The sequence below is a fragment of the Saccostrea cucullata genome, unplaced genomic scaffold (assembly GCF_032062105.1).
Source record: "Saccostrea cucullata isolate Sc308-1 unplaced genomic scaffold, CSIRO_AGI_Scuc_v1 ctg716, whole genome shotgun sequence".
Taxonomy (NCBI): Eukaryota; Metazoa; Mollusca; class Bivalvia; order Ostreida; family Ostreidae; genus Saccostrea; species Saccostrea cuccullata.
The window spans coordinates 185,945-213,329 of NW_026929218.1; the positions used below are offsets into that span (position 1 = coordinate 185,945).

At 33.5% G+C, this 27,385-nt stretch overlaps 2 protein-coding genes across 2 annotated transcripts; both read right to left on the minus strand.

Annotated features, from left to right (window-relative positions):
- Positions 1 to 8,467: 8,467 nt before the first annotated feature.
- On the minus strand, positions 8,468 to 22,501 carry LOC134280122 (uncharacterized). Its single transcript, XM_062762545.1, has 6 exons — positions 22,352 to 22,501; positions 20,056 to 20,203; positions 19,515 to 19,768; positions 19,296 to 19,363; positions 10,658 to 10,992; positions 8,468 to 9,328 (listed from the first exon to the last, which is right to left on the minus strand). Exons 1-6 carry the CDS (start codon positions 22,383 to 22,385, stop codon positions 8,506 to 8,508), a joined length of 1,662 nt encoding a protein of 553 aa, XP_062618529.1. The 5' UTR covers positions 22,386 to 22,501; the 3' UTR covers positions 8,468 to 8,505.
- LOC134280121 (uncharacterized) lies at positions 17,092 to 18,391 on the minus strand. The gene has a single exon (XM_062762544.1). The coding sequence runs from the start codon at positions 18,253 to 18,255 to the stop codon at positions 17,557 to 17,559; it is 699 nt and encodes a 232-aa protein (XP_062618528.1). The 5' UTR covers positions 18,256 to 18,391; the 3' UTR covers positions 17,092 to 17,556.
- Positions 22,502 to 27,385: the final 4,884 nt, after the last annotated feature.

The following is a 27,385-nucleotide window of genomic DNA, read 5'->3' on the forward strand; positions in this document are numbered from 1 at the left end:
TCGCGCACGATGTTGGTGTCAAAAGGTAAAAAAATTACTACTGCGGCGGCATTTGCCCTATTTTCATAATTTTAAAACAATTCACCATATGAAAATTATATATCATTCGGTCGGTAATTGTATACTTAATACATTTTAACAAAAATATTTTACAAAAAATTCCATTTATCCAATATATCAATTCGTTTAATCAGTCAATTACGTCAAAAAACGCATGTAGACGGGTAACAGGAGCGTCGCACATGCAATAACAAAATGTTGATAACTTCCATAAAACAAACAATACAAACATAAAATTTGGCAGAAAAATTCGAAATATGATGTAAATGATGTAAATTCTAACTATTGTGATTTCATTCTATCCGTATGCTCTCAACGCGTCGCTCAAAATCCAAGACAGAGGTGTAGACGCGCGTAAATCGACGAAATATGGGATACACATAGAAAGTCTTCGGGTACTTCAAAAAATAATTTCATGAGCTTAATCAATTTTGAAATTGCATCTTAATGATCCTTTTTGTGTGCAAGGAAGTATATTTTAAATTAGACTGATCGTTTGTGTGGATATGTATGTTGGTTTTCTGCTATTAAGCCGATTAATTTTGAATATATGGAATAAGATGGTGTGTCACAAAGTTTGGAGGTTCAATGTCACAAAGTTTTTAAGATTCGTAAAATCCCCAATTTTGTAATGCTGGGTGAAAAATTAATGTTGAAATTTATTCTAAATTCTACAAAATGTTGCCATGTTATTAAGGAAAAGATCTCTAGACAGAATTTTAACTTGCGGCATCTTAAATTTTGATAATAATTGCCATGTCACATATATGTACAACATGGAGCTATATGTCACAATTGAATTTTACGGCAAAAACGTCACATTTAAATGCTTCACTCCATGAATTACTTTCATGTTAAAAATGATTTTTTCTAATTTGCTGCAAAACAACATTTATTACAAAATGTGCAAAATCAAAACTTTACGTAGATATGAAAATGAATTGATTCTATAAAGCAGTATTTGTTTTAGAGGATTTTTACAAAGTCAACAATAAATGTCACACATTGCCCAAAAGTAATAAATATAAGTATAATTGTATAAATGTTGTGACATAAATCGTATGAGTAGTCATTAGAAATAGACATATTGAAAATTAGAGGATTTTCATGAAATGTGCATCTCTTCAAAACGTTATTGGTATATTCCAAATCAATTTCAATGGAATGGTGACAAAATCCTATCAAAAAATAAAAGTCAACATGTTATGTCACAGACGTAAAAATATGGCGTTTTGGCGTACGTTATTACGTTCAATGCATAAAATGTAATCTAAAACGTAAGAAGATTTTTTTCTCTCCAAAATTTTACTCATTGCTAATGAGCCTGATATGGATAAAAGAAAACTATACCAATAATGATTAATTTTAAGAATAATTTTAAGTTTTGAAAGTCGTATTTATATATAAAAGCAAAACATGTACACTGTATACTAGTACACTGTATCAGTATATATCCTAGTCAAAAATCTGTACAATAGTACCATTCAGAGTTCGAATTAAGACACCGGGCACTTCATCAAAAATTCTTTTCATGGACAAGTTAAAGTGAGGGAGGGGTCAATTCTTAGATTCGATTCCTCTCCTTTTTTTAAACTGAATTATTTGAAATATTTAGATCTACTGTTAGATACAGGTACTCAGTATGTAAGGGTCTAAGTGATGGCAAAGATGGGATGGGAATAGGGACTTGAAACGGAAAAAAAAATTCAATGTTAAATTAGCAACATATCTACAATCATATAATTTACTGAAAATAAAGGAGTGGTTCTAGCGCCTACTGATATGATATGGAATTGTTTTGAATTTATATCCATAAAATAAAAAGCATGTAAATTTAAATTGCGATGTCGAACAAGTTTTATTATTCCTACCAAGCTTTTTATTAACTGAAGCAAATTATGCCTATATTTCCTAGATTCCGCAAAATGCTTGCAAAAGGGCAGAGAATTTAATTACATTTAATTTTCAATGAACTGCATTATATAATTGGCGGCATTACTGGATTATTTTTTCTTCATAAAAATGTAAGCAAAAAAGTAACGTCAAATTTATTTTCTAGAACTTCACGTAAAATAACGTCATTTTGACGTTACCGAAAATGACACCAACACCGTGCGCTACGTCATAACATTTTGTATAATCTGGTTTGGTATGGGAACACACCCCCTTGACAACCAGCATAATCAACTGTATAGATCTATCAATCCCCTCATTTCCAGTCCTTGGGATTCATGGAAAATTCCAGATTTAATGAATGTACCTTTAATTTCAAACAGTTACTCGATCTTACCTCATGTAAACAAGCATCATGGCTGCTAGATCTATGTATCAGTTTTTACCTCCCCTCGCTTCCCATCACTTCCGTTACTACGGTTGTATTATTGCGCGGTAAATTTGAACTCATAAAAACAACACAATTTTACATCTCCAGTTGTTTGATTATTTTGAAATTAAATTATAAGGAATGACTCTAATTCTTGGCCAAATTATCGAGTATAATATGGTTTGGGTCAGTTTACGCTTTTTTATAATCCGCTTCGCGGATTATAAAGCGTAAACTGACCCAAACCATATTATACTCTATAATTTGGCCAAAAATTAGAGTCATTCCTTAAGAAATTCAATGTTAAGAAAATTTGGTAAATTTTCGTTCTTGTGCAGAGCATTGCATACAATTTCAGTCACGGGAATTAAAGTTCATTGTAAATACGATAAAATGCATATGCAATGTAATTTCCTGGACATTTATATTTACCCAAGGTAAGTTACGGAAAAAAATCTTTATTAGGCAAAATACAAGGGCTGTTCGGAAATTATTGAGACATTTACTTTAACTCCATATTTAGGGCAGAGATAAATTCGAAAAATCGTCAACATTTCATAAAGAACAAATTAAACAATTATGCAAAATTTCTAATTTATAGAATAATTAGATGAGTTCCGGTGAAGTCAAAAACATGCATATGCCTATCGACCTGGAGCAGCATCGCTACGTCATTTTAACGTCACGTCAGACGGAGTTAATTTTGCATGTGCAACGATCAGAAAGCCTTTACTCTTCTTTCTTTGTTATAGATCAAACTGTCTTTTTTCTTAAACGATTATTTGAAATGTTTGCTGTTGCTACACCAGCGTTAAATTTTTATGTCATAGATATACAGAATGCGTTAGCATCATGCACAGTTCCGTTTTATACTACACGGGTCAACTTCATTATTTCAGTTAGCCAAAAATTGATGGTCGTCCGGGGTTTTTGATTTTACTCTGGTTGAATTATTGGTAAGAAAAAAATATAACACTGAAATAACAAATCCTTCAACTTGATTTTTGTCGTTGTTATTTTTTAAGCAGGTTGGTCATTCTGGGAAAAGAGTTCTTCATATCACTATGCAAAATTTTAGGTCTTTTGTACCCTACGGCTTTCCATACTTTTGCTGCTCCGCCTTGACGTTTTTCGTCATTATCAGATTTCTTTACTGCGATTAATTTTTTTTAATGATCTCCGTATTTCTGATCAGAATTCGTACAAAACTTACACAACATGAAGTAAAGAAAAAAAATGAAAAACTATATACATAAACTAAACTATTATGGGTCCACCGGGAGTTTGAACGCTGGTGTTACATATTTTCAGTATCTGATTTCGTGACTGCACCGGATACCCCTACCATTGACACATTTATAGACCATTGAAGAGAAGGAATTTAATGTTTGTAAAATATTTTTTGCTTTTATGAATTCTTAATGTTTGTCAATCGTATATTATGCAATTTTTCACTGAAAGACATTCATTAGAAAGAAAATATATAAAATTTCCCAATATTTTCCGAACAGACCTCGTAGTGACAAATTGAAAAATATAAATAATATACTTTTCCATGTATATCTTTGTGAAAGATAATGGATTATTTGGTGGCGTCGATAGAGCAGAGTTCGACCGTCTTCTACATCTGTACCCAGCATCCTATCGAAATCAACATTTTACACATCCAATGGTGTCAGTTGATGCATATACGCACAAAGAAAAGAGAAATCAATATATTTCTTTGCAAGTGCTTATATTTAGTCATAGCATAAAAATAAATTGCATCACATATTTACAACTAGGGCTAATTGTAACGGGGACCGTTACAGATGTTCCCCAAACGCTCCCCAACTCCCTTTTGGTGCCATATTTCCTTAAACTCTATCAAATAAGACATACTTTGTGCAATTTAGACTTAAACAATGTTTTCCCAGAAGACTATGAAATATATTTAAATTTTAGCATTACATGCGAGCTCATGTGAATGCATGTGGGTAATGATCATATCATCTTTTCTACACTATGTATATATATTCAAATAGACTTAATATCAAAGCATTAAATCCAGAAGTATTAAAAAATACACTTATTCAAGCATATTTTTAAATTACTCATTTCACGTTACAAGCATGTGCATGATGACCATACCTTCTTGTAGGGGTCCATTATGTCTATCAATATTCTAAATACCATCCTATTTCGTTGAAAACCAAGGGAGTTATAACCATTTAAAGTTTAAGCCAATCAGATTTCAGCGCACGTGCATGCGTGTGATTTAATGACAATTGTTATATATCATATTGTAGGACATCCTATTGTATGCTTATGTTTTAAATTTCGTAGCATTTCGTCAAAGAACGGAAAAGATATTGAGATTTTTGTTTCAGCCAATCAGAGTGAAGAACACGTGCACGCACGTGCATGACGACCATACCATCTTGTTGGAGTCTATTATGACTGTCTATGTTCTAAATCCCATCCTGTTTGGTTGAAAAACAAGGGAGTAATAGCCATTTAAAGTTTAAGCCAATCAGATTGCAGCGCACGTGCATGCGCATGTTTTCACGACAACTGTTATATATCATATTGTAGGACATCCTAATGCATGACTATGTGTAAAATTTCAAAGCATTTCGTCAAAAATTAAAAAAGATATTGCGATTTTTGTTTCAGCCAATCACAGCAAAGCACAAGTGCACGCATGTGCATGCATGTGCATGACGACTTCACCGCCTTGTAGGAGTCCATTATGTCTGTCTATGTTCTAAATCCCATACTGTTTGGTTGAAAAACAAAGGAGTTATAGCCACTTAAAGTTTAAGCCAATCAGATTGCAGTGCACGTGCATGCGCGTGCTTACATGACAATTGTTATATATCATATTGTAGTACATCCTAAAGTATACCTATGTTTTAAATTTCATAGCATTTCGTCAAAAAACAGAAAAGATATTGAGCTTTTTGTTTCAGCCAATCAGAGCGAAGCGCACGTGCATGCGCGTGAGTTCGTGCTAATTTGACAGTGTCACATTATCTACAGTATTAATATATCTTTATATAATGAGTTTCAAATCATTTCATCAAAAAATGTAAATGTAATAGCTATATTAAGTATATCAGTCAATTCACTCATTTCACGCGCACGCACGTGCATGCGTATGCGCGCAAAATAACCTTCGTGTTGCACACCTACACTACACACCTATTAACCCTAAAAAGGTTTTAGCTCAATTGGGTGAACAGTTTCTGAGAACACTCGCGGACAAAAAAGTACCGGAGAACAAAGAAGAAACTAGTGCTAATTTTAACGGGGACCGTTACAGATGTTCCCCAAATGCTCCCCAACTCCCTTTTGGTGCCATATTCCCTGTAATATCTATTAAATAAGAAATACTTTATGGAATTTAGAATTAATCAAGGTCTTCCCAGAAGAATACAAAATATATTTAAATTTAAGCATTGCACGCGTGTTCATGTGCGTTTTTTATCTTGTCTACACTATCTATATATTTTTATATACTTAATATCAAAGCATTCAATCCAAAAGTATTAAAAATTGCACTCACTCGAGTGTATTTCTAATTTAACTCATTTCACGTGCACGCACGTGCATGATGACTACACCTTCTTGTAGGAGTCCCTTATATTTATCTATGTTCTAAATCCCATCCTGTTTGGTTGAAAAACAAGGGAGTTATAGCCATTTGAAGTTTCAGCCAATCAGATTGCAGCACACATGCATGCACGTGATTTCATGAATTTTTATCTTTATCATATTAAAGGTTATCTTAATGAATGACTATATTTCAAAATTCCAAACATTTCGTCTAAAAACAAAGGAGATATAGCCATTTTAAGTTTCAGCCAATCAGATTGCAGCAAACGTGCATGCGCGTGACTTCATAATTTTTTCTATAACATATTGTAGGATATCCTAATGCATGACTATGTTTTAAATTTCAAAACATTTCATCCAAAAACAAGGGAGTTATAGCCATTTGAAGTTTCAGCCAATCAGATTGCAGCACACATGCATGCACGTGATTTCATGAATTTTTATCTTTATCATATTAAAGGTTATCTTAATGAATGACTATATTTCAAAATTCCAAACATTTCGTCTAAAAACAAAGGAGATATAGCCATTTAAAGTTTCAGCCAATCAGATTGCAGCAAACGTGCATGCGCGTGATTTCATAAATTTTTTCTATAACATATTGTAGGATATTTTAATGCATGACTATGTTTTAAATTTCAAAGCATTTCATCCAAAAACAACGGAGATATAGCCATTTAATGTTTCAGCCAATCAGATTGCAGCACGCGCGCATGCGCATGCTTTCATGAAACTTTTTATATATCATGCTCTAGATCTTCATAATATAGGACTATGTTCAAAATTTCAAATGATTATGACAAGAAACAAGAAAGATATTGAGACTTTAGTTTCAGCCAATCAGAGCTAGTCGCACGTGCATGCGCGTGAGATCTTGCTATTTTGACCATGCCATCTTGTCTATACTACTAATATATCCTTACATTATGAGTTTCAAAACATTTCATCAAAAAATAGAAAAGTTACGGCAATATACATTATATTGGTCATTTCACGTGTTGCACGTGCGCGCTCTTGCAAGCACGTGCGCGCAAAATGACCTTCGTTGGGCAAATCTACATAACATGTCTACTGACCCTAAAAACATTTTACCTTAGTCCAATGTGTAGTTTACAAGATCACTCGTGGACAAAATTTTCCCAGGAAGAAGAAAAATAATAATAATAATAATAATAATAATAATAATAATAAGAAACAGAGTAAAAACAATATGTTCCCCAACTTCGTTTGGGGAACATAATAATAATAATAAGAAACCGAGTAAAAACAATATGTTCCCAAACTCCGTTTGGGGAACATAATTAATACTTTTACAAAACTGTTTATTTTATATAAGAAAACGTGGTTGCGAATGAATTTTTCTGTGAAAGTATGAAAATGTTTATGACAAGAATTACATTTCGAAAAGATAGCCATGTAAAAGAAACAAATCAGGTGATAAAAAAATCACAAAACTTGTAACAAAATCTATCAAAACAACGAATTTATCGACATCCACTTCTGCTTTTTTCCATTCCCTCCATTTAGTAGTATAGCGTTTACCATTACCGATTATAACTCGTAGTTGTAACAGAGACTATGGTTGCAGCTAAGTTGGATCACTTGAATAATGTTTTAATTGACACTGACAATTAAAATGAAGTATATGGAGATTACGAGTTTCAGCTACCTGTAGCTCAAAGACAGTTTGGGAGTAAAACAAACACGGAGCTCCAAACATCAGAGGCGGGATCAGGTGCCATTCAGAAGTAAGCATATTTAATATATTATAAATTCATGAAATTCTTCGCCATCGACATAATTTATTTCGACATCTGATCCCACTTCTGGAATTCCAAGGGCCGTGTTATAAGCCCTCTTCACATATTTGTATTGTTTGTGGATTTTTCTTTTAGATTGATCCCTGTTTGTTTTCTTACCTTTTATATCAACATTTTTCAACTGAGGTAGCAGAGGACAGGTCTTTTTGACAATCAAAGCGTTAAGCTGACGTTTTCCCTTAATATTAAATTGCTTGAAAAATGTGCACTGAAAATGTTAAATTCTCTCTACAAGTAAAAATAGTGCGGAGTAGTCCTTTAAGGAATTTGAAGCTTTTTCATAATTAAACATGTACAACTTACAAAATGAGCCAAAGTGATCAGATAGCACAGGGACAATCTGAAAAAAAAATATGAAAATTTAGCCTATTTTTACTATTTCGCCTGATTCGTAACGGTTTCTAGGCCCGTACTTATGTCATCAGCTACCACATAAAATGAAGACCAACACCTGTATATACTATTGAACAACAAGAAATAATGACTCAACCACCACCTTATGAAACTATAATTCATCCCATTGTCTTCGGAAATCTTTAATTTTTAGTTTAGTATTCCTAAACCCTATCCCATGATCACTAAAGTGTCATATTTTCAATAAAACGGCCACCTGTTCCCTCAAAATAAAAATATAAAATATATAAAAAATATATAATTGATTGCAGTCATCTGAAAACAGTATATTTCTTGTCACAAATATTCAAATTAAACGGAGTCCAAGTTTAAAACTTGAAAGTTTTCATATCCTTTCTTAAAACGTTGAATTGCATGATTAAGGCTAACAATAACAGTTGTTTTGGGCGATACTCTCTGGGAGCTATCCCGAGATTCCAATTTTCCACCATACACAACACCAATTGCGAAATGTTGGTCCTTGATTCTTGTAAGCACAATGGCACCGCTATCTCCCTCTTCCGCAAAGTTTTTATCGTCATCTTTATGTGCTACCAGGGCTACATCGGTTGAGTCAAATAAAGACATACTATCAATATCCTGTATAAAGCCACGTGTAAACTGAGTTGCGGCAACATATTTGAAAACTCCTCGATTTTTCAATTCTAAAAGCTTTCTTGTACAAATTGCAACATCATTTCCAATACGGTAAGAAATTCTATCCACCATATTTCCATCCAATTCAATGACAGCAATATCTGGAATATTCGTTTGGGATTGCGTCACAATTGGCCAAATGCATGTTCCCAACTTTGCAAGTATGTCGTCGATATGAACCTGGGCGAGCTGGCCCTTCTCAATAACGTGCCCACCTGTAACTGCAACTGGCGAACCATCTAAATGACCAAACATTCCGAGGGTTCCGCCGCCTTTTGGAGAAATTATTTCTCCACCAGGCATAATATTTGAATAACCTTTAGGGAAACCTTTGTCAACAAAAATTTCCTCGATCTTACCATTAAAATTATCTCTGATATTCTTGATCAATGACTTCAAATCATTACATTGCTTGTCTATATACAATGTCAAAACTCCATCCATAAGAACATGGCCAGTCACACCTAGTTTTGCACCTCTGAAAATTGAGGAAATTTAAATTATTTTCATAATTCAAACTTTACCAGAATACTAGTATGTTATGTACATGTAATTATATTCACATTTTTATTTGTAAAAAGACAAAATTCAAGGAACATTTATTTACTAGTACATGGAATCAGTTATGGTTACTTGTTCGGTTGAAATTTATAATTAAATTTTTATTTAAGATAAATAAGATATCCAGATAAGTTCAGAGATAAAGGACAAGGTAGGGTAACAGTTAAATCTGACCCCTTATTTGATGTAAAAATCAGAACACTGTTAAATTGGTGATAGTTTGCAGTTTAGAACTCAAAACGATTCTTGCTTAAAATCCAGTACTAACCTGGATTCAAAGCTTACATTGAAGCCACTACAGGAGGCAGAAGTAGGACATTTTCCCCAATTTCCTAAATTCTGGTAAAATTTCATCATACTGAGTACTGTAGATCACTAAATTTTCGCGAGATTGTCCTTGACTCTTTGTAAGCGAGACCTAATTTTCACGAATGGTTGTTATTCATTTATATAATCATAAGGAATACTTTTATACGCGAAAATTTAACTTTCGCGAACGCATTGTCTTTACGCGTAATTACGCGAAAATAAAGTTCTCGAGAATAAAAAGTGATTTACAGTACTTTGAAATACTTTTCTCTTCGTAAAACATAGAACACAAGCTTGCCTATCTGAGATTTTTACACATAAACTGCATCTGATACTAGTTTATAAAATACATAAATTTGGTAGGTTGGCAAGCTTGTGCTTTATGTTTTCCGAAACAAAATGTGCTGTGAAATCAATGAAAATTTGCATCAATTTAAAAAAATTTTTTTACCTCTATGTGACCTTTATCTTTATCAAAACCAATACTCATTTTGTGACATGGATGACAACAGTTGTTTATGGGTAAACTGTTGCATCATTCTGAAAGACCCCCAAAATCAGGGACCAAATTTGGGTCTTAGCCTATCTTGTCCTTCTTAAGATATCGATAGAATAAATACAAAATAAATAACTGCATTCTGTGAAAACTACTGTTCACGTTAGTTCAATGATGATCAATCAAACGTGATGTAGCTAAAAATACATCGTCGCATACCATGACAATTCTCTCTCATTCTGATATAGGAAAGAGCTATATACAATCCCAGACTGTGGCTTGAGACGATGCTTAAAATAGAAACTTGTACAAAGCAAAAATTTCAAATACATGTACCTAAAAAAACTAGTATATTCGATTAACTATGCACACCAATCGGAATACAATGTACTTCAAAAAGTGTGCAAATTATACATTTCAAAATATTTATGAAAAACATACTTTCGAACAAAATCCATGCACGCCACTGAAAGAGTGCGACAAGTCTTTTCTTCCCCTTTGTGTAATCTCCCTTTTAAAACTTCCAGGCGGTCAAAAAGGTACGAAGAATCTTTTTCTGTCATCAGGGTTAAACTTCGTTCCAAGTTACCAATGCAATCTATCAGAAACCTGTGACAGGCACTGCGCAGATAAGTAGTTCTGCCACCAGACAGAAAATGATTTGCAGGTATAGTTCTGAGAAGATTACTAGTTTGTTGCTTTGGGGGTGAATTATTTTTGTCCATGAACGCAAATAGGTATTCCTTGGGAACTTCAGAAATGCTGTGTACAGTAATCTGTTATAGAATCATGCATTTCGTAAGTTAAGTATAAATGACAGACATTGCATACATTTATTTTTGTATGATCAAATGAATAATGAAATAAATTATTATGTCTTCGATCTCTTCATGGTTGCTTCTGATGTCAATTATAGTCACCCTAAACCCATTATCTTTTTCTAAAACAGGAAAGAAAATTTCGTTACACTATTTATACTTGTATTGTCAACAACTCATAAAATGCTTCATTCTCATAACAGCAAACAAATGTTAAGATTTGGAATGAAGTAAAAATTTTTTTTCTTCAGGTTCCTACCTTTACATGAAATTGGCTCATTTGGCTCATGCACATTTGGGGTGCATTCAAATATAGTCTTGCCACAAATAGTTGCTCTGTTTTCGTCGTTGGCGATTATGCAAAATCTAAACTCTGGATCCTCCAGGCCTGTGACATGTTTGATTAACTTTGTGGATATATTGTGTAAACGGCGGTAAATATGATTAATTTCATCCAGATCTGCTGGTTCATATTCAAATGAAACCATATACTTCTTCATTTTATTTCTCTGTTAAAGAGAGAACAGTTGAATAAATTATATCCATGTTGTTTTTAGTAAATATTAAAAACGTTCGAAATACAGACGGTTGCACACTTTCTACTATTTTTACTTAGATAACAGAATTGCCTATTTGTGCACTGCGATTGCTTTTGTTTTTGCTGCATTAATTAGAAGAACTTTTTACGAAGTCACTGTGTTGTTAAATGAACTCTAAAATCTATGTGAAAAAGATTTCACTTTACTTGCCTTGAATCTTTGCTGTTGTTAATTCTGTCGATAGATCTAGGTATGAGTTAATGACGAAATTTTTTTACATTTTGTCTTCGTCAAAATCTGATGTTTGACTTCTCTGGAAGTATGGTGTTTTGAAGTAAATTCTGATATACAACATTATATAGTTGTGGACTGGGGTAATTTGGGGAAGGGGAAACAATCGATCCATTGGTGGGGAGTGCAAGCTGTTTCCCAAAATAATTTTTACTGATATTGGTCTATACTAATTGACATCATCTGCATTTCTTTTTTTGAACGGGTGTAACCTGGGCAATTTTCCAAATATATGGCGTGTTCCATTGTTAACTGATATGTAAAATAGTTTTATCAGAGGCTTGTTGATTGATTGTGCAGTGTTTAGAATTCGACGTTTACATACCCGGTATATTAATGATTTATAACTAGTCTAGTACTTCATCATCTTTAACACCATATGGTGTTAGGGGGAACCTGGCCCCGGGATCATGAAACAGACTTAGACTTAAGTCAAATTTTCAATTTTCTATAAAATCTTTAAAACTTGTTATAGGAAACTCATAATTTGCATGTAACAGCAAACTGATGATACAAAATCGGAAAGCATTTTCGTTTTGGGCTGCTTGACCTCTAAAAAATTTCAGCATCTAAGGCATTTTTTGACTTAAGCTTAAGATGCTTCATAATCCCGGGGACAGGTCACAATTAAATGGAAATATAAGGAATCAATGTCTGTAATCACCGCCCGTTATGCAAATTATCCAACGTTTCCAACTATCGTTGCTGCCCTGGCATACTCTTCTATCTAAACAGTGATTCCTTAAAGCTGGAATGCTAGTAATAATCAAATCTATACATGTACCCGAATTGGTTGGACAATTAATATTCTTTTTAAATTTAATTTTAGTAGCATTGATATGAAACTGCTTCTTTGATCTGACAGAACAAAAGCATTAAAATCCCCTAGAAAGAACATTAGGACATTACATTCAAGTGCCTAATCGAAATTTAAGCAAAATAAATATCAATAGCTGGGCAATATAAAATACATGAAAAACAAGGATATTCAAAGAGTTGTGATCCCCTGCTTTCGGTGTCTTTGTGGGTGAGATGTCATTTTTTGTGACATATTGTGTCAAATGTGAATTTTAACGCCCTATCATATGTCATTTAGAAATTATCACTGAAGTTAATTTTTTTTTTAAAAATAGGGTCTATCGTAAATGTCAGGATCAAGGCGTCAGAAATCATAGCTGCTAAGCATGCTTTGAAATATCTTGTCACAGGTAATGTACATGGCAAATATGAAAGCCCTATCTCTTCTCAATATAAGGAACAAGATGTGTTTGTGAAAAACTGATGACCCCGTATGGCAACATAACTAAGATTTAAAACTTTTTTAAAGCAAATTGAATATATTATTACCCAAGGTAGGGTCTTCTCACAAGAAATACAATTGTGAAATACGAAATCATTAGCACCAACTGATCGAAAGTTATGGCCAAGCATAATTTTTTAAATATAGGTCAAACTCAAAGGTCAAAGAGTCAAAGTTGTTGGTTTCTTAAGAAAGGTCTTCTCACAAGTACCGGTATTACAAATGCGAAGGATGAAAACCCTAGCCCTTACCGTTCAAAAGTTATGGTCAAGGTTAAAATTTTGGAAAATAGGTCAAACTGCAAGGTCAAGGTCATTCTTGATATCCAATGAAAGATCCTGCCACAATGATTAAATATGTGAAATAGGACAGCTTTAGCCTTAATCCTTCAAAAGTTATGGTCAAGGTTAAAGTTTTTAAAGTAGGTTAAACTCCAAGGTTAAGGTCAAACGGTCAAAGTTCTTAGTATCTTATGAAAGGTCTTTTCACAATGATTACATATGCAAAGTATGAAAACTCTAGCCCTTACCATTTAAAAATAATGCCAAGGTTAAATTTTTTTAGTACAGAAATCTCCAATGTCAAGGTCAAAAGGTCAATGTTGGTATCAAAGGTATTGCCACAAAAAATACATCTGTGAAATACAAAATTCCTGGTATATACCGTTCAAAAGTTGTAGCAGAGGTTAAAGTTTTTTAAAAATTAGATCAAACTCCAAGGCCAAAGTTCTTGATTTCCAGTAAAAGGTCCTGTCACAAGGATTAAATATGTGAAGTATGAAAGCCCTAGCCCTAACTCTTCGAAAGTTATGGTCAAGGTTTGCTTTTAAAAGTAGACCTAATTCCAAGGTCAAGGGCAAAGGGTCAAAGTTCTTGGTATCCAATGAGAGGTCTTCTCACAAGGATTACATATGTGAAGTATGAAAGCCCTAGCACTAACCATTCAAAGGTTATGACCAAGGTTAAAGTTTTTAATGAAAGTATGGAAATCTCCAAGGTCAAGGTAAAAAAGTCAAAATTATTGGTATCCAGCAGATTTAATGTCCCCTCGCTTTGGCGAAAGCGGGGAACAATAATTCTAGGGTTATTTATCGTTCGCGGCATATCCCGAACATCCATTATTATGCTTATTATAAGTACTTGTGATATTATGCTTTCATTTTGTTTGCTGCTGCTTGTTTTAATTTGGGGTTGTCCTTTACGCTTTGCGACCCCTTGCTGATTTTACAAATGCAACGACCATTAAAATCATGTTTATTCTATTTTTTAAATATAAATAATTCAATTTACCGCCATTTAACGTAAGCGGACATGTATTTTTTAGCAGGTCCTGGGCCGACAGTCGGGGAACTGTTGGACTTTTGAAATCTAGAAATTATATAGAGACTGTTTAGTAGGGGTATAACAAATGATCTTAAAAAAAGCTTTTCACAATTGTTTTCAATAAGTGATTTCATATTATATTTAAATTAAATTGATGTATACTTCTTTATCAGGTAGGGTACACTACCTTATGTGGAAGGCAATTTTCAACACATGACTATATTTTCGTCACACCTGTTCTCCATTTAACTAAATCAACTTATACAACGGGTAACGCGGGGGAGTCGCTAAAAATATGGAGGAGTCGTTTTCAGCAACTGGGGCCCCCGAGGAGTAGATTTTCGCCGCTTCGGAGTCAGAAGAGATGTGGGTCACGTCTTTTTTCCGGTATATGTAAGATGTATTTACAAAAACAAATACCCTACGGAAGAAGGCAATAGTTGAGCTTTGTATTGATCATTGTCCGGTTATGATATACGTGTGGTATTCGCAAACACTTCGAAACTATTCGACAGATTTCATATTTACGTTGATCGAGTAGTCAAAACATGCATCATTTGCACAATCTACGACTCCCATAGGGCTTCTGACAGTTAAAACAGTTGCTTGATGTTTCTGAGGTCCGTTTTTGCTCTGCTCCTATATTGTATTGTTTGTGGACTTTGATTTTGAATACTGTTCGTTATCTCCATACACTCATCTTGCAGGAACAATGCCGATTTTGTCATAAGTTGGCACCGCAAGGTTCCTGCTGAGTCAAAGTTTTCAAAGATGTGCTGGCGACATTATATCATACCAATTAAGATTTCTGAGTCGCATACTCGGAATATATGGTGCCAAGTATCATTTGAAGAAGAACAACCTTATTTGGATCCTATTTTCTAACAAAAAATGATTTGGTAACTTTTAGCGAAAACGTCTTCATTAAAATCATAATTAATATTGTTTATGTGTTCTCTTCTGTAATGGATCGAGAAATAAACGACAGTGTGTTTTTAATGGAATAACATATCTCTCATCCTCAGAAAAAAATGATAAAATGTTCATGATATTATATCATTACATTGGTAAATGCTGCATTTTTAATGAATGATACCACATGATAGAATTATATTGTAAATAAAAGAAAGTGACTATTGTGAAGAGTATGTTTTCAGTGAACAAAATTACTTCAAAACATTTTGCAGATTACTTGTGTCAGCATTATATATGGCAATTTTACATAATGAATGTTTTTTGCCAATGAGTTTGTGCAATACATTTTAAGGTAATTTATTTAAAATACAGTTGTGTATTTCCTGGATAGCTATCTTCACATGTGGCTGTTGGGCGGTAACTGTTAAATCGTAACAATGGGCTTCTTAAAATGAAATTTCTGAATTACTTCAACTTGAAGAAATAACGTTGTACATGTAATTGAATGGATGATTAAATTTATCGTTAAGCTTTCAGTTATTTCGATATGTACATTTTCGTGCAATATTGTACCACTATGTATGATTATGTATGTACTGATGCCCGATTTTCATATTACTCCTTGACGGCGACGTAATGTGGAAAATTTCGAGCGTCATGTAATTAGCTTCTATCCAATCAGTAATCTACAAATGTCTGAAGCGGGATAATTTGTTTGATCATGATCTATTCAGTATTTTGTTCGATCGAAAAAGAACTTTATGCATTTTATTGTGCAATTGTGTTTATAATTTTATGAAAGGAAAAATTTCATATAATTAAATTGAGAAATTTTCATCTTAGGACAGAGCATTGGATGCAATTTCAGAAAGAGAAATTCATAAATAAATAAAAACGAGCTTTGCAATGTAATTTCCTGGACATTTATAGTTATCAAAGGTAAGTTAATAGAAAAAAATCTTAATAAGGAAAAATATATACTTTTCCATGTATATCTTTGAAAAGGATATTGAACTTTTTTGCTGGCGTTGACCGAGCAGGGATCGAACGTCATCTACATCTGTAACCAACACCGTATCGAAAGTAATATTTTACACAGCCAAACGTGTCAGTTAATGCATACATGTACGAACAATGAAATAGATATATTTATTCGAAAGTGCGCATATTTTATTATAAATTGAAAATAAAATTGCATCACATATCTACAATTAATTCTGTTACAAAACAGTTCATTTTACACAAGAAAAATATGGTAGTTGTTGCGGATGAATTTCTGACAAAATATGAATATGACATTGAATATGACAAGAATAACATTTAGAAAGATGACAATGTAAAAGAATCAATGATACGGTAAAAAAATCACAAATCTTGTAGGAAATTTTATCATTACAACTCAACAACCGAAGTTATCGACACCCACCTCTCCTCCATTTCGTAGTATAGTGTATAACATGCCCGATTGCAAGTCCTAGTCGTAACAAACACGATGTTTGTAGATAAGATGGATCACTTGAATAATGCATTGACATTGATTATCAGAATAGAATATGAATATTAAAAACAGTATTCAAGTCTATACAAATTACATGGGAACCTAGCAAACACGGAGCTCCAAAAACATCAGATGCGGGATCAGGTGCCATTTAGAAGCAAGTATATTAAATACATAAATTCATAGATGAAATCCTTTAACTGTCAACAGGATGCTCTTCTTGGACACCTGATCCCACCTTTGATTTCCCATGGATCCGTGTTCTGTTCCCTCTTCAGATATTTGTATTGTTTTGGAATTTTTGAGACTGTGTTCAGTGCAGAATTTAACAACTTAAACATAACTGAGGACGGACTGACAACATCGAAGTGACGAAATTTGCATTGGGATCAATGTCGAATGCCGCCATTATTTATAAATATGCTCTTTTGCAAGGGGATGCTCCGCTTTGCGGTGCCCTTGTTGTCTACGACTTTGTCGGTTTACCGAATTATGGCATACGATACTTGTGACAGAGCGACAGGATCTGTTTACAGATGCTTTAAAATGACTATTGCAGTAGATTATTGCTCGTTTACTTCATAGTTTCCCTCTCCGGAAAAGTTAAGAAAAAATAGGAGTGGCTCACAATATTTCATCTCAAAAATTAACTGCAGATTACAAGGAGTCTAGGCTTAGAACTTGACAATTTTCGTATCCTTCCTTAAAACGTTGAATTGCATGATTAAGGCTTACAATAACAGATGTTTTTGGCGATACTGTTTTGGGGCTATTCCGTGGATTTAAACCCCCACCGTACACAACACCAATTGCAAAATGTTGGTCGTTGAATTTTGTAAGCACAATAGCACCGCTATCTCCCTCTTTCGCAAAGTTTTTATCGTCATCTTCATGTGCTACCAGGGCTACATCAGTCGATTCAAATAAAGACATGCTGTCAATATCCTCTACATAGCCATGCGTTAAATTAGTTGTAGCACCATATTTGAAAACTTTCCGATTTTTCAATTCTAAAAGCTTTCTTGTATGAATTGTAACATTATTTCCAATTCGATAGGAAATTTTATTCATTATATTTTTATCTATTTCTATGACAGCAATATCTGGAATATGCGTTTGGCATTCTGCTACTAAAGGCCAAATGCATGCTCCAAAGTTCACGCATTCGCCATGAATATGAAACTGCGCGAGCTGGCCTTCTTCTATTACGTGTCCACCCGTTACTGCCACTGGAAAACCATTCAATTGACCAAACATCCCTAGAGTTCCACTACCTTTTGGAGATATGATTTCTTCACCGGACGTAATTTTTGAATAGCTTGTAGCGAATGTTTTGTCAATCAAAATCTCCTCCATCTTGCCATTGAAATTATCTCTGATATTCTTTATCAATGACTTCGATTCGCTACATTTCTTTTCTATATACAAAGTCAAAACTCCATCCTTAAGAACATGACCAATCACACCAATTTTTGCCCCCCTGAAAATTGAGGAAATTTACATTATTTTGATAATTCAAACTTTACCAATATATGTTATGTACATGTAACTATATTTATATTAAATTTTGTAACAAGACAAAATTAAAAAAAACATTTATTTAAATGGAATCATTTAAGGTAACTGGTTCGGTTTTAAATTTATAGTTTTAAAATTGTTATTTAAGAAAAACCCGGACATCCAGATAAGTTTCGAGACAAATTTAAAAGGTATCGATTGAATTAGTACAAAATAAATATTTGCAATCTGTGAAAACCACTTTCCACGTTATGTCATTGGCCAGTCAAACGCTAAAAGTAGAAATGTGTACAAATCAAAACTTTCACTTACTAGTACTTGAAAAAACAAAGAAAGTACTCGTATGTAGGTATTCGATTAACTATGTACACCAATCAGAATACTTCAAAAAGTGTGCAAATTTTATATTTCAAAATATTTATGAAAAACATACTTTCGAAGTAAATCCATGCATTCCATTGAAAGAGTGCGACAAGTCTTCTCTTCCCCGTTGTGTAGTCTCTCTTTTAAAATTTTCAGGCGGTCAAAAAGGTACGAAGAACCCTTTTCTGTCACCAAAGTTAAACTTTCTTCTAATTTAGCAATGCAATCGAGTAGAAACCTATGACATGCATTGCGCACATTAGTAGTTCTTCTACCAAACAGAAAGTGATTTTCAGGTACATGTATAGTTCTGAGAAGATTACTAGTTTGATGCTTTGAGAGTAAACTATCTTTGTCCGTGAACACAAATAGGTATTCCTTGGGAATGTCCTTGACCAATGTCAAAATGTTGTATATAGTATTCTAAATAACAAAAGCATAAATGTCGTAAGTTCAAAATATGAATGACAGAGATACATGTACTATTTTGAAATATGAATAAAGAATTAAATTACCATGTCTTCGATCTCGTCTTGTTTACTACTGATGTCAACTATAGTCACCCTATACCAATATTCTTTTTCTAAAACAGTAAATAAAATTTCATTTCACTAAGTACATGTATATTGTAGACAACTTAAAAATTGTTGCATTCTCATAATACCGGTAACAACAAACAATCGTTGAGATTTGTAATGTAGCAAAATGTTTTTTATATTTCTTCAGGTTCCTACCTTTACATGAAATTGGCTCATTTGTTCTTACATTATGCAGATTTGGGGTGCATTCAAATATAGTCTTGCCACAATTAGTTGCTCTGTTTTCGTTGTTGGCGATTATGCAAAATCTAAATTCTGGATCTTCCAGGTCTTTGACATACTTGGGTAACTTTGAAGATATATTGTGTAAACGGCGGTAGATATGATTAATTTCATCCAAATCTGCTGGTCCATATTCAAATGAAACCAAATACTTCTTCATTTGTTTTCTATGTCGAGGAAAGAACAGTTAAATAACTAAAATAAATCTTGTTTTTAGTAATTATTTAGACATACTGATGCATCATATGCTGAATTAATAAAAAAATCGAAACACAAAAGCTTGCACATTTTCAGCTAATTTTTTACTTAAATAACCGAATAGCTAATTTGTAGATTGCAATTTTTTGTTTGTTTTTGCTGAGACAAAATCATTAATAGAAGAGAATTTTAAGTGGTCTTTACATAGTTGAATGAACACTATCTAAGTGAAAAGGATAAATATCACGAAATTTACCTTAAATCGTTCATGTATATTTCATCGGCAGATCTACGTATAAGTTGATGACAAAATTTTTCTGCATTCTTTGTCCTGTCTCCATCAAAATTTAATGTTAGACTTCTATGGAAGTGTGGTCTTTGTGTAACTCCTTCTGAATCCATTTCTGATGTGAAACAAATGACTTCAGTTAAACCATTTATCCAGTTGTTTTTAATTAGCGATTTGATATGATATACAATTGCAAAATACATTAATTTCTACTTCTTTGTATCAACTGTTTTGTCCAGTTTTGTATTAATCTTTGTTTTTTTTTTTACAATAATTTTAATATATACAAATTAAAAATTTGTAGCCGTATTGAGCTTTTCTAATCACCCGTCGTCCTTCTTTTCATCCATCTATCTCTCCGCCTGTAAACCTTTAGCATTTTTGAACTTCTTTTTTAAAAAACGTGATACAGGGCATCTTTGGGTAAAGGGGGACTTAATTTGTTAAAACGAAGGGTCCAAGGTGAGATAAGCAACAAAAGACCATAATCGGTTGGGGCCATTTAAAAAAAAATCCAGCCTTCCCAAGCACCACTTGGCAAGAAAAACTTGAACTTGATGTGGAAGCATTCCGGAGTCTGAATTGTTCAAATCATTATCCTCGGGAGTTGGACGGAGCCACAATAAGAAGTCTTAATTTTATATTGAAATATATATGAAAAATCTTTATTGAAAAACTTCTCAAGAACCACTAAGCTGGAAAAGCTGAATCTTATATGAAAGCATTCTTGGGTAGTGTTGATTCTAAATTGTTTAAATCATGACCCGTAGGGGTAGATCATTGCCACAATACGGAATCATGTTTTATTGTAAAATATTTAGGGAAAATCTTTAAAAAGATTTTTCTTCAAGAACCTTAGGCCACCAAAGTTGAAATATCATGACCCCCAGGGATCGGGCGGGTCACAATAAGGAATCCAAATTTTAGAAAATTTCTTCTTTTCAAGAACACCTTGGTCTGAAGAGCTGAAACTTTAGTGCACGTGGAAGCATCCTTTTGAGACATGAAACCTTCGCTTCTGTCTTTAGGGTATTTAGATACAATTTCAAATTATTTCGTGCGAAAGGATCTGATGACCCCTTATACATGTATGAATTATCGTCCTTTAACGTCTTTGCGCTTACCATTACATGTAAAGCTTAATATATTAAAACTATACGTCGAAAAGGAATGGGGTTATTGCAATATGACCCTTGACCTTTGACCATAAAAATTTTCTCAATGTTAAAGGTCAAGGTCATTTTAAAATTTTCATTGTTATCTTTTGAGCCATTTCTGTTTTTTTTAAAATGAAATTTAATTTTAAAGAGATAAATATCAATTGAAATTCAAAGAAGGTAGAAAGACGTTTAATTGTTCGAAAACAATAATCATTAGTCTCCTAGTTGAAAAACTTAATAGTTCTGATACTGGATTTTAACGTTATTCCAAAAAACGACCCCCTATGTTTGAACTTTTACCCTTCATGCAGTTATTGCCCCTTTTACCATAAAGCTTGTCATCGCTACTCCTCCAAAACCTTTACCAATGTCTTCGACTAATTAAGAAGACTATTCAATCTAACATTGTGAAAAGATTCGTAAGCCCCTTCAATGAGTTGTTGCCCCTGAAAGTTTTTGAATTTTACAAATAATTAAAAATTTACAAAACGCACCAACTGCATAAGATTCATTGACCGTCACTAATGTCTTCAGGGTCTTAAGGCAAAGCTCCAATCTACTGGAGTATTCAGTGCGAAAGGATCCGATGACCCCTTATATGAATTATTGCCCTTATTGCCCTTATTGCCCTGTCTGAACTTACAATTTACCCATAAAACTTTAAAAGTAAGTCCTAGAGGCATGGATTAAATTGCAACGTGACTCTTGACCTTTAATCTTGATTATTTCACCAAGGTCAAAAGGTCAAGTTTAAAGTTTTCAAATTTTCATTTTTATCTATCTTTTAAGCCATTTCTTCTTTTTTTCATGAATTTAAAATTTTAAAGAGATAATTATCATTTGAAATTGAAATTCAAAGTAGGTGGAAAGACCTCTAATTGTCTCCTAGTTATTCCGGTTTCTTAATAAGATGAATTATAGGCTGTAGTATAAGTTTTGCGTTTAATAAATTATTTTCAAAATAGTCTGACACAGGAAAAACTTCCAACTAGAGAAAATGACGATTTTAACTTTAATAATTTTTCCAACTTTGATACACAAACAGTTACATGTAATATTTTGATTTAAAAAAAGATATTTGTTTTAAAAATGTGTAGACTTACGGTATACATGTATCGCGTCATCCACTTTTGGCATAAATATAACCCACACAATCAACTAGTGTAATAATTTGAGCAGAAGAACGATTTCAAATCAGAACATAATCTTTAAATCATGACATCACGTACATGTAAATTAATAAATCCCTCTGTAAAATGAATATATTATATATGATTTAAACTCCCTAAAAATCACTACGAGCACGACAAAGGTTTCTGTAACTGTTAAAATAATAAGGTAACTAGACTACATTAAAGCGTAGATATATATTTCAAATTAAATTTGTTATCTGTTATTTTTATCGAAACAAACTTTGTTTGTCCTCTCACGACTCAAATATTGGGTCGATAGATACAATGTAAGTAAAAAAAAATTTATCAGAAAATTTCAACATACGTGTATTTGTTGACTGGATAAAAGGAAGATATTGTGTTCTGAGTCGAACGTTTTAGTTATAATTTAGTGTTGCGGGCGAATAGTTCATAAAGAAAATAAGACTTCGGTAGTAGGAGTACTACTATTTTCTTTAATATTTTTGAGACAATTTGCATACTTGAGACAATACAGAATACCCAGTCTCTTATTGTGTGGGACTTGTATCTAACAAAGAAGATTGGGTATATAACCAAACATTTTCACTTTTCGGTTTTGACAAGCAAAAAATAACGGAGAGAGAGAGAGAGAGAGAAAGAGAGTCCAGCGTATGTTTATTAGCTGAAGGCTCTTGTAAGTGAGCTTTTCTGATAAAACTTTGTCCGTTGCCTTTCGTCGTCGTTGTTGTCGTCATAATTTTTCCCCAGATTCATCTTCTTCTCAAGAACCACTGGGCCAATTTCAACCAAACTTGCATATAGTATCCTCATGTGAAGGGGATCCAAGTTTGTTCACATGAAGGGTCACGCCCTTTTCCAAGGGAGATATAATGAATTAGTGAAACATTTACAGCAACTTTAAAAAATCTTCTCAAGAACCACTGGGCCAGATAAAAATGAAACACATATGGCAGCAATTCCTCATGTAGTCTAGATTCAAGTTTTTATCTATCTATTTTCGTCCGTCGTCGGGTGTTAACATTTAAACATTTTCAGCTTCTCTGAAACCACAGAACTAATATCAACTAATTTAGACGTTAAGTATCTAAAGGTGAAGGGGAGTAAAATTTTTGAATTTCATGGGCCATATCCCCCTGGGGCCTGAGAGTTGGGAGCAAACACCACTTAAATTAATGCAATCTTTTAAAAACTTCTTCTTTACTCCTGGACATCAAGCAGTCAAACTGGTGGCATGATTGTAATTAGCATTGAACCCTCTACCTAATATTCTGAAATTCATGGCCCCAGGGTCATTAGTTCTGGTGTTAGGACGGGGTTCTAACGATCATGCAAAACAAACTATATGCATAGTTATGATAAGGAAGGCTATCAAAATTGTGAATTTCATGGCCCGGTTCTGGTTTTAGCGTGGGGCTATAATGAGTATATACTAATTGTAAAAATGCATTTATTCTTCAAAATTTCTTTTGTTACTGGGTATTATGCTGATGATCTGAGTAAAAAGTTATGACAAGCAAGCTTCATAGTGCTTCTTCCAGATTTGATAATTTCAAGGCTCTTTGGCGGAGGTTCATGGGGATGGATGGGTGAAAGAATCTAATGATCTAATGTTCATATACTGAAAATGAATTAATCCTTTGATATCAGCCTTTTAGGTATGACTCAAACATCTGTGATGAGCAAGAGTGCCTTTTCAAAAAATGTGAAATGTGTGGCCCCAGGGTCAAGGGTTCCTATGGGATGGGGCATTACAGCTTATATAGTGGAAATGTATAATTATTTTCTTTGTTCCTTTGCTCTGTCTCTGGGTATTAAGTAATCAAAGTAAGCATGTCAAGTGTATAGTTATAATGAGCAATGGTGCCTAATTCAAAATTGTGAATTTCATTTCAAAATCATTTGTTGGAAAGTTGTTACATGATACTCAGGTGACTTAAAAGCACGTGGGCCGCTTGTTTCAAATTATGATCCCCGGATTGTAGAATGGGACCACAGTGGGGATTAAAGTTTTACATAAGAAAAGATAGGGGAAATCTTTTAAAATATTCTTTAAAAAACAGCAAATTCATGATTGGTCATATGTGGAAGCATCCTCTGGTAGTATAGATTCAGATTTGTTTATATCGTGAACCCGGGGTAGAGTTTGGCCTCAATATTGGTTCAAGTCTTTAAAAATCTTCTGATGAACAGCAGAATCATGAGCAGTTATATGGAAGCATCCTCAGGTAGTATGGATTCAAATTGTTCAAATCATAACCCCTGGGGCAAGGTTTCTCCATAAAGGTCAAGATTTTACAGATGAAGTTATTATATATAATGGATTATTAAAGTTGTACGATGAAGACATAGGAATCTTTAATAATTCTTCACAAGAACAACAAAGCCATGTTTAGTCATAAATATATAAAAGGCATGAAGTCTAGATTTAAGTTTGTTTTTCCTCCATCCCCGAAGCTTCAAACATTTCAATACTGAACTGATTTTTTGCTTTTTCATAGCAGAAGTGCTCAGGGGAGCGATGTGGCCCCTGGATCTCTTGTTTTTATTTTGTTGAGTTATCAAAAACATAAGGAAATTTTTAAATATACGTTGTCCATGATTATAGTGAGTGACTCATCTATATGTAGCTGATCAACGAGTAATGTCCTGAACACTGTGACATACAACATAGAAATTTATATATCATAATATACACCTGTTATCTGTGGCAGTTATTACCTTGACCAAATAAATATATTATATCTGTAAATCTAAAATAAAGATAACAGTCCAATTTGTTGAGGAAAAATTTAAACTTTATAAGATGAAAACATTGTCTGGTTAAATGTTTTATAAAAATTTATTATAAAAATTTTTAGAAGAGAATAAGGAAGAAATTCCCCCTCCCCTAAATTCAGGGGCAAAAACACGTTATATTCATTTATACATCTTTTCCCATCATTGAATAAAATACACTGCTTCCAAAAATGACTGATTTTAAGATTGAATAGGAATTTGATAGCAAAAATGATGTTCATCTGCCTTTGAGTCAATATTGTAGAAGTAGCTAGGACATATGAATCCCGGTAGTTTTGAACACTTTGAAGTAGGCTGTTTCCATCTTGTAGTTTGGCGTTGTCTATTCCTTTTTCAATCAGTAAGTTAGGATAATGCCTTTATTGTAATAACTCCCTTAACTCATTAAGTCTGAAATTTAAAAGACCCTTGTCCGATATTATGGTACAGAGTCGTCTGGCTAAATCATATGGAATATTGTTCTTGATCTGTGTTTTGGATGACAGAAATCGTAGAAAAGGTATTGTTTTGTGTCCGTGGCCTTGTAAAGTACATCAGTTACGATTTTCCCACTTTTAAGTGACCATTACATCTAAAATTGGTTACTTATTTTCATCACTTTTCCATTATAAATTTTAAGTTGGGGTTCATGTTGTTTGAGGTGTTATAGAAAGTTTGTAATTCAGATTATAAAACAACAATCATCCAAATATCTCTTCCGGGAATTTTTAATAAAACTAGAGGAATTGTAAGCGATGAGCTCACTAAATGATACCCCCCGCCTCCATATATTTATAATGGCAAAGTCCATGTTTTGCTGTGACCGGGAAACCCAAAATATGTGTCGGATCAAAAAGTAAAATAGGAGGTGCACAATGGCAATATGTAATAAAGATTCAGTGAAAGTTTCATCAAATTCCATTCAGTGGTATGAGAGGAGTTGCGGATAAGAGATGGGTACCCAAAGCGTAACAGACGGACGGACGGACGGACGGACGGAATTAACGATTACTATATACCCTCCCGCTTTTTAAGCGGGGGGTATAATGAATAAAAGTTTTACATTCAACTCCAAAATATTCTTCCACGGTTTTGTATGCTTTTCCCTCAAGATATCACAGCGTAAGTGTGGCATATGTCGGGGAATTTTGGTTCCCATTGCTGTTCCACGTTTTTGTCTGTAGGTTGTTCCATCTAAGTTCATAAAGTTATTTTTTAGTATGAATTTTAAACTATCTAGAACTAGAGGTATTGTGAGCAATGAGCTCACTAAATGATACCCCCGCCTCCCATATGGTTAATATAATGGCAAAGTGTATGTTTTGCTGTGGCGGGAAACCAAAAATATGTGTCGGATCAAAAAGTAAAATAGGAGGTGCACAATGGCAATATGTAATAAAGATTCTGTGAAAGTTTCATTAAATTCCACTCAGTGGTATGAGAGGAGTTGCGGATAAGAGATGGGTACCCCAAAGCGTAACAGACGGACGGACGGACATACCGACTATAGTATACCTACCCACTTTTCAAGCGGGGGGTTTAATAATAATGTAGTGTAAATCGTGTTTAAGAGGTAAACAGTAGATAAGAATTATAGATAGTGTAACTAGAGGTACTGTGAGCAATGAGCTCACTAAATGATACTCCCCGCCTCCCATATGAATATAATGGCAGTGTCCATGTTTTGCTCTGGAAAATCAAAAATATACGTCAGATCAAAAATTAAAACAGGAGGTGTACAATGGCAATATGTAATTAAGAATCTGTGAAAGTTTCATTAAATTTCCTTTAGTGGTATGAGAGGAGTTGCGGATAAGAGATGGGTACCCCATCAGACGGACGGACGGACGTACAGAATTACCTATTACTATATACCCTCCCACTTTTCAAGTGGGGGTATGAAAAACATTGAACGGGTGAATCTAAACAGTTACTGGCTTTCTCCTTATCAAACATTCAACCATGAATCAATTTTACTGCATTAAACCATAATGAACATTAATATTTACGTCTTAATTAATTGTTCTTTCATTTTTGAAAGTTTTCAGGTTAGATTTTTGCAAAATTTTCAATCGATCAAAATTAATTTTGGGTTCTTAATGCAAAGAATAACATCTCTCATCCTTGGAAAAAGAAATGAGAAAATGTTCATGATATTAAATCATAATTTACACTGATAACTGCTACATTTTCATTAATGCTTTGTAT

Bases quoted from the DNA above. Each gene is read 5' to 3' on its own strand.
- LOC134280121 (XM_062762544.1), bottom strand. From the start codon at position 18,255: ATGGAGGAGATTTTGATTGACAAAACATTCGCTACAAGCTATTCAAAA.
- LOC134280122 (XM_062762545.1), bottom strand. From the start codon at position 22,385: ATGCCAAAAGTGGATGACGCGATACATGTATACC. The intron at 19,769-20,055 runs GTAAATTTCGTG...TCCTCGACATAG, and splicing joins ATATACATGAACGATTTAAG to AAAACAAATGAAGAAGTATT. The intron at 9,329-10,657 runs GTATGTTTTTCA...CTCAATTTTCAG, and splicing joins TGCATGGATTTTGTTCGAAA to AGGTGCAAAACTAGGTGTGA.